At 39.4% G+C, this 11,285-nt stretch overlaps 1 protein-coding gene across 4 annotated transcripts in view; it reads right to left on the bottom strand.

The window, feature by feature from the left end:
- Positions 1-11,212, bottom strand: part of LOC126398659 (echinoderm microtubule-associated protein-like 1) — a 15,466-nt gene extending 4,254 nt beyond the window's left edge. For 2 of the 4 annotated variants that reach the window (XM_050058176.1, XM_050058177.1), the window contains exons 1-3: positions 6,277-6,684; positions 5,200-5,397; positions 2,484-2,613 (exon numbers count right to left, since the gene is read on the bottom strand). In XM_050058176.1, the coding sequence (XP_049914133.1) occupies positions 2,484-2,613; positions 5,200-5,397; positions 6,277-6,445 (497 nt within the window). In that variant the 5' untranslated portion in view covers positions 6,446-6,684. Of the gene's footprint in view, positions 1-2,483; positions 2,614-5,199; positions 5,398-6,276; positions 6,685-10,946 lie in introns of those variants that run through there. The other 2 variants (XM_050058179.1, XM_050058178.1) reach the window with 2 other exon arrangements.
- Positions 11,213-11,285: the final 73 nt, after the last annotated feature.

Raw genomic sequence — 11,285 nt, 5'->3', positions numbered from 1 at the left:
CTAATCTACCATAACCATGTTATTAATTACAAAACGTGCACACAGAAATAGTAATGTTTGTTCAATCATTGTGTTTATAGACTTTACAAACATCAGATTAGTCTAAACGGTGATATAGTGACGTGAAAAATGTGATATATATATATATATATATACATATATATATATATATAGCTAAACTCTGCTGGTTTTCTACCCAGAAGTATTTGTAAACAACAAGGTGATTCCCTCTATTGCTCTTTTAGAGATCATTACTGTGACAGACTGCTCTATATTGTGTGTCCCTCTTGAGTTGCCGTAGGGCAGAAAAAGTTTTGGGGTGACATTCCGCTGTTTAAAGGGGCTTGTGCACGTGTGAGAGTTTTTTGGGGTATGAAGCAAATAAATGGGCAGCAGTTGCTGTTCCAACTGTTACACCGTCTTCCGTCCTGTTTATTGTTTTATTAATCATTCAGTTAGGCAATCCCAGGACGCTTGATGACATCACAGTCCTGCACAATGCATTTTTGAGAGGCTTAGGATGCTCAAAAACTTGAAAACATTATTCAAGAAACCTGGTACCCACATTCCCCTCATCATTTCAGACATATTTCACATTGGTTTCATTGGCTCCGCCCATCTGGAGGTCAGCCATTTTGAATTTTGTGCTTTTATCATGTGTTTTGTACAAACTTTATTGGACTCCTCCCACAGGTTTGTCTTACTTGTTTCAAATTTGGGTGGTATAACCTAAATTGTGAAAGATTAGACAATAGCTCCAACGGTGATGTCATAGGTTATGTGACAACGTCATTTTAGGCACTTTGCAGCTGGAACTATATGAAACTCCTCCCAGAGGATTCGGCTAATCCAACTCAAATTTGGTCACTAGAATCTCATGACCTTCACGATGCCAAATTGAGGTGCTTGTCTGTTTTCGTGCAGTGGCGTTGCTGTGGCAAGATGGGCAGTTTGCTCTGTGCCATGACACAGGAAGCTGTTGTAACTTGACGTTATACAGTCCAATCTGCCCCAAATTACACATGCTGGATATCACTCCAGTGCAAATTCAGCATTATATTGATAATGAAATTATCGGTTATCTCATTGCAGAAGGGGATTTCAAACCACAAACGTTCAGAAATAATTCCTGAAAAGCAAAATATTTAACTACTATAAATTCAGAGGTATTTTATCAACATTAACATTAAAGTACTTGATAAACCTATTATGTATTACTGATGTGCGTCTCAGCTGATTCTTACTTACATACTTTTTAATTCATATAAATAGTTTTGCATTTAGTTCCTCACAGTGCATATTCTGTATTCCACTGTTCTTGATCACAATGAAACGTTGCTGTAAACTCTGAGATAATCTTGTATTTTTACAGGTGTGACGTGTCAGATGGTGAAATGTGAACGTCTCGTGCATTAATTCAAACACATTTCCTTGGACTGACATATTTCTGGAAGCTGTGAGAATATAAAATAAAGTGCTGTCAGTGCTTGGCAGCAGACATGTCCCTGTAATAATGAACCCACTGAGGTGGTCGATGGGTTGCTGAACATGTTTTACTTTAAATTTATGTGAGAAATACCTGTATAAGACAATGAATGAAAACAGATGTGGCCGCTCACGGCGGGGGGAAGCAGTTGAAGGCAACACGCAGTGAGGAAAAAAGCGATGCGGACGTCAGTGTGAGTGAGAGAGGAAGACGACAGAAGGTGAGATGAGATTAATTAGTGGAAATAAAAGGTGAGATGAGAGCGGAGAGAAATTAACCACCGCTGCTAATGATGATGATGATGGTGATGCCTCTCACTTCATCCTAATATTGAACGGACAGCCTTAAGTGAATGGAGATTTACCTCTCTCTGTGCAATTATATCAGCATACTCCAGATATAGCAGCAGCGCATTAAGGCACCACAGAGACAGACTATCATGCTCTCTGACTAATGCTACCTAATGGCAGCATCATTTGAAAGGTAATAGAGAGGAAGAGCGGAGAATGGTTTGCTGCTTTATTGCTCTGAAATAAAGGCGAGTGTTTGGAATAATTATTGTGAATCCATGTGCGGTGTTTCTTGGATAATGGATGGTGTCTGCTGATTGCTTTTGCACATTAAATAATGACAAGTGAAGCCTGAGATCTGAGACTGACGCTTCATTTTAAGCTGCTTCATTAGAACTGTATTACATTAATACTGTGTGTGTCTGGGTGTGATTCATGACAAGTGCTGTCAGAGATGAGAAGAAGAAGAAGTGTCACTGTGATGTTTTGTTTTTCCCTGTTGAGAAATCAATCAATAATTTTAACCTTTTTGTTTTACTGCACAAATGCTAATAAAGAACTTGACAGCTCTCTCTTCTACTCAAAATCTTAAAAACATATTTTTAAAAAATATATTTTTTAAATGCTTGTAGGTCGGCCTCATGACATTGTGTCCTGCCTGCACACTGAGCAGCAGCAGCAGCAGCAGCAGCAGCAGCAGTGTTTACCTGCGAGGCGGTGTTGGGCTGTAGTTCCTGGCTGTGGAGCTGGAGGGCAGTGTGGAGCTCTTCTTTAGGGAGGCAGCACTGGAGGTCACCATGGGCGGTCTGGAGGGCAGAGCCAGAGACACTGGTCGGGCTGCAGACACACACACACACACACACACACACACACACACACACACACAAAGGGTAAAAGGGGGAGTTTATGAACTTTCTGTTTGTGGTGAAAAGTAAAGAATTATTAGGACATGTTTCCTTATGTTCAGGAATATTTGTCTTTGAATAGATACAGAAACATGATGAACTACTGACACCATATTTTTTGATGATTCTTAACTAACGACTGTGGGTACAAAAATCATGTTAACATTATGAGTCGACTCATAAACTACTGTATATACAATATTTATAAAAGTTTTGGTACTGAACTGATTAGTCACTTAGTCAATCAGAGGCTTAATTAGCAACCATTTGATAGCACGATGAGTGATTAATCATTTCAGTCACTTTTCAAGCAAAAAAAGCTAAATATTATTTATGCCTAACATACTTTAGAACAATGGTCCACAGCCTTTTTCCTTGAGGGATCCTTTTTCTATCACTGGGTAAACTGACACTCCCTGACTAAGTGACGGATATTTCATTTCATATCCAATCCATAACAATAACAGTACAAAATAACTGATAAGCTGTACAATTAATCTGAAGAGTGATCGCAACAACTCCAGGACATTTGTGTAAAACAAACTATTTTATTATTTCCTGTGAACACTGCATCAGAGATCAGTTTTACTGATATTTTTAGTGACTTTTTATACATTTTTTAAAACAGTTATACATACCTAGTAGGTGCTTTTTGACAAAGTCAGTGTTTTCTTCTCCCTGACACTTGGCCATTGTTCTGTTAGCTCGTTTGTTATTTTAACTGCACACATTTCTGATGCCGGACAAGGTTGTTAAACAGAGATTGAAGGTTCTGTGAATATAACTCGTGTTCAGATCTTTATCATGCTTTTACGAGTGAGATAAAATTATATTTTCAGTAACAGTTGAGGCTTTAAATGTAATCATTTCATTTCATTTTCTTTACAAAAATGAATGAAATGTTGAGATATAGGCCTAGTGTGTACTTTTTAAAAGTTTTCTTACACCGTTTAAAGTCAAGAGGGGCTCGTGACCCCTTGTGAAGCTTTGGTGACCTTTAGTGGGGGTCAGGACCCCCAGCTCGGACTGAGTTTATGACCACCTTACATCAAATGATCAAGATCACAGGAGTGCATCATGACTCAAGAAAAACTCTCATGATTTTATTGTGACATTGGAAATTTGTCTGTGTCAGTGAAATCAATTACAAAATGTTTGGTGTAAAGCCGACATTTGTTTTAGCATCTCATATGTGAGTTTTTGCAACTTTGTCAAACATGACTGTTGAATTAATATCTTCAGGTTTTGGATCACATTGGGCTATTGAGTAAACTATACTAGGCATTTTTCACTTTTTTTCCTGATAACTTATGGAGCAAACAACAATTGATTAATTCAGGGAACAATTGAAAGAATAATTGGTAATGACAATAACTGTGGTTTGCAACCCTAAAAAGTCTAATCTTTGCCAACATCTTCAAATTTAAACATGAATGTGTCAGGACAAAGATGTATGCTGAACATACAATAACAACACCAAAGAGTGTTGGCCAACATACAATGATAATTGTCACTTATGAAAATGAATATTGGCCAATAAAATTGCTCTCAGCAGATTCCTGTGGTTGCACTTGAGCCACAATAATCAAAACCGGTTTAAAGTGGAATAAGACACGTTCTTTTGCTTTAATCTCCCATAATGAAGTAAATGTTGATTGCACAATGAATAATGACATCATCAGCATTTAGATTGGTGTCCTATAAGCTTCACTTTAAATATGTAATTTTGGGGTACAGTTGGTGTTGTCACATTTGCAGTGGGAAGTCAAAATTTCTGAGTCTGCAGTCGGAAATTTCAACTGGAACGCCCCCTGCAGTCAGATTTCCAACTCACAAACCAAGATGGCTGCTCTGCACGTCAACATTGGTCACTGATACACACATAGCTTGTCCAACTTCTATCTGTGGACATGTAGATTCAATGTTTGTATGCACATAATACAGTATTATGCGTTGTTATCAATGCTAACATTGCCTAACCTGGCTAGAACTGGTACTGCTAACAACAACTTAGTTTTCCAACCTATAGTACTGCAACTTAATCAACTCAGGTTTGACATCATTCTCAGCTTGAACCTACAACTTTGGCTTCATTTACGGCACAAAGAAAGTGCATCAACCAAAACAAGAAGAGGACAGCACTTTGGTTTTCCCCGACAGCTATCAGTAGCTATCACCAGTTACCAAAGAGTATCAGTGTAAGTTCTTTGCAGTTACCATCCCCAGGAGTGGAAATGGTGGACAGTGGAACAACCAAAGTAACTTTGGAAACGGTGGTAGTGAGGATGCCAGAAAGTGCTCTGGTTGTCTTTGAGACAGCAGCGCCAAAAGAAAAAAGAAAAAAAAAAATGCTAACTTTAATTATTTCCTTATGAAAATATAGCACTGACGATTCCTTAAAGAAATCAACGTCTCCTCCGATAGTCTACATAACAAAAGCTGCACACACTGAGACACCTTAAATCCTCAAACTGACATGTGGATAACTGTAATAATCCACAGGTAGATCTTTGCTCACCTTTTGCGCCTGGTGCTCTCCTGCCAGCAGCAGAGGCTGCAGCTGCCTGGTGCTCCTCAGAGATGTTGAGCCTCTTGAGGACGTCAGCCAAAGCCATCTTCAACAGCTGGATCTCATCTTCCTGCATCTGCATCCTCTGCTCCAGGTAGGTCAGCCGGTCGGCAACGTCCAGGCCACTGGCTGCCGAACTGCGGTCATCTGGAGGAATAATACAATACAGGATGAGAACTAGATAGACAGATAGACAGATAGACAGATAGATAGATAGATAGCGTGACATGTTCATGCCAGGACACAGATTATGTTGTTTGTTATGCTTTTCAGCCACATTACATAACTGACGACATGCTTAACCACCATTAAAATGAACAGTAGAATCCAAAGCATCTATTGAACCAGACCATGTTTAAGTATGTTTAAATATGCAGCTTTTATAGAACAAAAGGAAGAGTAAACTCACAGAGCAACAGCTAGAGCTTGTTAACCAACCGAGGGTGAGTGACATACAGTACATAACCACAGACACACACACACACACACACACACACACACACACAGGCAGAGATAGGTGCCAAGAAATGTGTGGTTGACTCATATTGAAACCATGCGACTGTTTGATAAGAGAAAATCTTGAGTATGAGAGAAAATAATTTTCCAGTCACAAAGTAAGACAGCGCTAGTCAAGTGTATGCTCACTAAAAAATTTGTGATATCTCTATGAAAAACAAAAGTACTTCCACATCTTAGCTGATAAAAACATTAAACTTTAAAGTATTTATTTGTGAAATTTTACCATAAATGTTTCTTATCTCTTTTGGCAACAGTAAATATAATCAGAGAAAGGAATCTCTTTAACGTCAGCTCTTTAACATCCCATGATCATCCCTATGTAGCAGAAATCAAACTAATGAGGTCAGAGCACAGCTGGTCACCACACAGCAGCATGTAAACAAAGGTCGCACAACAGATATCCCACAACCAACTATTATTTGGCTTTCAGTCAAGTTCTACTCAGTATTTTTCTTTTCACTGCTGACAACCATCAGTCCTGCACAGTAATAGTTCAAAGGAGGATACCATGGGAGACACTGGACGCTGATGAGCAGTCTGGGTGCTTCTGCTGGCCGATTGGGCCCTCGTCCACTGCACCAGACGTCTTCCTCCTCTTCCTTTCCTCTCGCGAGCACACTCTCTCGCCCCTCTTTCCTCCTCTGGCTCCAGTGAGATAGGCCGGCTCTCCCTCCATCGGATTCTGATCCACTGGCTGGTGTCCACTAAGATCTCATCTCCTTTACTCCACTTATGTCACACACACACACTAACACACACTCAAAGAGCAGCCATACTGGTGTTTTGCTTCTGTCCGCCTCTGTTTACAGCATCCACGCAGTATTACAGTATCTACAGTATGTTATGATCCTCTCACAGTCCCTTGGTGGTTGCCTGACACGCTCTGGGACGCGGTGATGTGTATGACAGCGCTTAAAGCCCTTTTGCTCAGGGTGTGTGCTTACATAAAGGTGGGGGTGGGGTTGATAATGCTTAAAAACTCAGTAGTCGTCCAATTCAGCCTAAATTGTCTGTGCACGTGTGTGTATGTGTACTTGCATGTGTGTGTGTGGGTGTGCAGACTACAATGATAATCCCTCAGACTGAGCCTCTTTGACCCCGCCCCCACACATAAGCCTCATGTCACTATGAGAGATGGAGACACAGAGAGGAAACAGCAGAAATAAACCTGAAATGTGGCCTGGTCGTGTGCTGCGCCCCAGTAAACATCTTGTTCATCCATAGAGTTACAGAGGTTACAGTGCAGGTCAGTCTGAGTAATAGGGAGGATGAGGAAGAGGCCAAATAAAACAACAAGAACAACAACAATGCTTTACTGTCATTGCAGAGGGAACACCACTGTAATGCAGTAATGTAATGAAGCATTATTTCCCAGCAGTTTTCAAATCAAATTGATTGTGAGGAAAAGAGATCACTTACACAACCTTTGAACTTGTGTGAGTATGTGTGTGTGTGCTGTTGATTCCCAACCTTAGATTGTGGAGTAGCTCCACTAATTTGAAAAATTAAATTCTGATTTGATTATATTCCCATATGCAGTCAGATATAATACCTGAACACCATGTGTCGTAATAAAGAGTGTGAAATGTAATATCTCCGTTGAAACAGTTAAAGTTCTGGATATATGTTAAAAATAGATGGATAAATGGCAGCGATATTAAAATAGTAAATATAATGGATAAACAGAGATAGTTAACTCAGAGTAATGGTTAAATGGTTAAAATAGCTCAAAGTAATGGATATACAGTTGAAATAACTAAAATTATGAGACAAATTGCAGAGATAGTTTGTTAAAAAATAGCCTATAGTTGCTAAACAGTTGAAATAATTAGGTATAGTAATAGATGAACAGTTTAAATAGTAAGATAAAAGTAAAAAGTAAATGCTTGGAATAGTTAGCTATAACGTATCAATAAATAGTTGAAATAGTCAATCAAACGTAACAGCTAAACAGTTGAAATGGTTAGCTAAAAATAAGAACATGTTCAAAATAGCTAATACATAAATGATTGAAACAGCTACAAGTAAAAGCTAAACGGTTAAACAGTTAGCTATCAGTAATAGCTAAAGGCTTCAAACAGTTAGGTAAAAGTAATCAATAAACAGTTTAGATCGTTAGCTAAATGTAATAGCTAAATGGTTGACACACTTTGCTAAAAGTTATAGCTAAACGGCTGAAACAGTTAGCTAAGAGTGATAGCTATGGGGTTGACAGGGTTAGCTTAAAGTAATAGCCAAACAACTGAAACAGTTAACTTAGCTAAACATAATAGCTAAACGGCTGAAACAGTTAGCTAAAAGTAATAGCTATGGGGTTGACAGGGTTAGCTTAAAGTAATAGCTACATAAATGAAACAGTTAGCTAAAAGTAATAGCTAAGCGGTTGACAGGGTTAGCTAAAATAAATAGCTCAGCAGTTGACGCCAGTTAACTAAAAGCAATAGCTGAATGGTTGAAAAAGTTAGCTAAATCTAACAGCTAAGCAGTTGACCGAGTTAGCTAAAATAAAAGTAATAGCTTAACGGTTGACAGGGTTAGCTTAAAGTAATAGCTCAGCGGTTGACAGAGTTAGCTTAAAGCAATAGCTAAATGATTAAAACAGTTAGCTAAAAGTAATAGCTGAACGGTTGAAACAGCTAAATCTAACAGCTAAGCAGTTGGCAGGGTTAGCTTAAAGTAATAGCTAAACGGCTGACAGAGTTTGCTAACATAAATAGCTCAGCGGTTGACGCCAGTTAGCTAAAAGTAATAGCTGAACGGTTGAAAGAGTTAGCTAAATCTAACAGCTAAGCAGTTGACAGAGTTAGCTAAAATTAAAGTAATAGCTAAACGGTTGAAATGGTTAGCTTAAAGTAATAGCTCAGCGGTTGACAGAGTTAGCTTAAAGCAATAGCTAAATGTTAGCTAAAAGTAATAGCTGAACGGTTGAAACAGCTAAATCTAACAGCTAAGCAGTTGACAGAGTTAGCTAAAAGTAATAGTAAAACAGTTTAAACGGCTAAAAGTTAGTTAAAATTAAGATAAGATAAATGGTTAAAATAAATTACATATCTTAAAGTTATGGTTAAGTGCAGCCCTTACAACTCCATGTTGATGTATTAGTCTTGTGGAAGTTTAATTTAACAGACCTAAACAATGACAATTCAACCTTCAGCCTATCTACATTTATATCATGAATAATATCTGTATCTAATGTACTCTAATATCTATCTATAATTACTTAATGATCACATTTGGAACATGGTGGGTGATGTTGATGAAGGAGTAGCTGGGAGCTAGTAGGTTGTGTCTGACCAAAAAGGTTGAGGACCCCTGAACTAACCTGTTGCCTGATGCTGTGATGTCTATAAAGTTTAGAGTTTAGGGTCTAAGTCTGGAAACCTGCTGTATAGTTTTTCTAAGATGCATATTCATGTTAAAATCTCAGTTCTTAGGAAGATGTAACCCTCTGGATATATTTGTGTCCCCTCCTGACAGAGCTGATCTGCTGTGGGCGAAGACTCTCAGTGTAATCACTGGAGCATGCAGCCAGCAGTAACAGTAATCTGTCTCTCATGGAGAGTTGTGACTCGGTGTAGGCCAGTGATTTCCTGTTTCCCCTCTTGTCCTGGCTGTGACAACATCCTCGTGCCACCTCCACACACCCCATATGGGATTGGGATTAGAATAGCACATAATCCCAGTGCTGTAAAAGGGAATTAGCAGCCCAAAGCTCAATCTCTGCACTAACTCAGCTATACAAAGAACAGGCAGGCTCCCTGGACGCCTTTCATGCAAATGTGAACACACAAACAAGCACATGCACCATGTCTATCTCTGTGCCTCTGACTCACACGCATACATACACGCACACACACACGCACACACACAGCCAGGACACCGCTAACAGTTTCAAAATTCATATGCCTATTATACATCGTGGCAGAATGAAAATACATGGAGGCATAACTCCTTCATAGAGAAGCAGCGGAGTGTTTTAATCTCTGCTCGCAGATGGTGTTTCTTGAATGAAGGAACAGCATCTGTCTGCTCATATCAGCACCCTGCATGCTGACACATACAAGCCATGTGTGCACAAGCAATCCCTCATATATTAGTCCGCTGATATTAATATCCCCGAGGGAACGGGGCATTTCCCTAAATCTGCTCAGTCGAGGCACATTCCATCACACCCACAGTTTGACTGTGTGGCGTTGGACAGGTGTGCAGGACTAATGTTTAAATTTAACTTGCCAGTTTAAATAAAGCACTGCACAGGTTGAGTGAAAATCAATAGTGCAGAGAAGTCAAAGAATTCACAATGTTTTCAGGCTGGTTTAGTACAAAGTGTAGTCAATATTTCTTTACTATTGTTGGCCTGTGAGGTCATGAGCAACATGCCCGACCAAAGTGTTTTCTGTCACTTTATTTTCGAGAGCTTTAATAATCCCAATTTAGACAATATTTTCATTAAAAATGGTTTTTTTCCCCCGTGTGTGAGTAATATGTTAACCCAACATGTTGAAACAACATCGGTTTATTCTTCATTTGAAACTCAGTCAGATTAACATAATTTAAATTAGATTTCAATCTTTGAGAAATAAATGCAAAACATCTGCATTTATGTATTTATTTTTATATTTTATATTATTTTCTGGTGAAAAATTGGAAGAACAAACCTGAGCAAACTCACACATGTATGCACAACCAGTTTGTGATAAATTGCAGGAAGTGTACATCTTTCATTGATTACAAGTAAAGATGAATTTCCTGCATACAGAACACCATAGGTGTGGATTTCAGGGGGCATGGGGGTCGCATCTCCCTCAATATTTAGAACATGTGCATTTGTCCCCCACTATAAAAACATTAAAGTAGCAGAGGACTTGTACTCTGAAAAAAATGAAAGACATTTACACCATAAAATTTTTGTTTTACGCTCTAAATTTTTAGTAGAGGACCCCCAAACGTCCCATTTGATATAACACTTGCAATTTGCACCTAGCAGTTAATTTGCACCTTTTATTTGCATATGTTTTTAGTTAAACATCTCTGAGAATTCAACTTTTAAATCATATTTTTCAACATTTTGAGCACCAAAATCCAACAAAATAGCATTTACCTCAGTTGAACGCAGAATATTATTTGTCAGTTGACTGAACTGACCCTTTAGCATCTTAACTTTCTCATCTCTCTACCTGTCATGAAGTCAGTGTCAGGCGCCAGCAGGGAGTCACTGTGGTAGCTCTCCTTCAGCGAGGGCCGCCTCAGCAGGCCGTGGGCCGTCTCCTCCATCCCCAGGCCCTGGTCCACCAGCTCCTCCATGTGTGTGTCCCGCTCCTCTATGCCTGCTGCCATGGCCCTGACAGAGTGTGTCAGAGTGATCCTGTGTGCTCCGACTAAGTCTTCTCCGCTTCACTGCCGGGCTAATTCACCTTCCCTAAACCACCACCACCACCTCTTGCTTCCCCTCCCTCCCTCTCCCCCGCTGTCCTGTGAGGAGTGTACGGAGGGTGATGTCACTCAGAGGACAGATT

Source organism: Epinephelus moara, chromosome 12, assembly GCF_006386435.1.
Source record: "Epinephelus moara isolate mb chromosome 12, YSFRI_EMoa_1.0, whole genome shotgun sequence".
Classification (NCBI taxonomy): Eukaryota; Metazoa; Chordata; class Actinopteri; order Perciformes; family Serranidae; genus Epinephelus; species Epinephelus moara.
The sequence above is the reverse complement of the archived record's forward strand: the minus strand, read 5'-3'. Positions and strand labels throughout refer to the sequence as shown.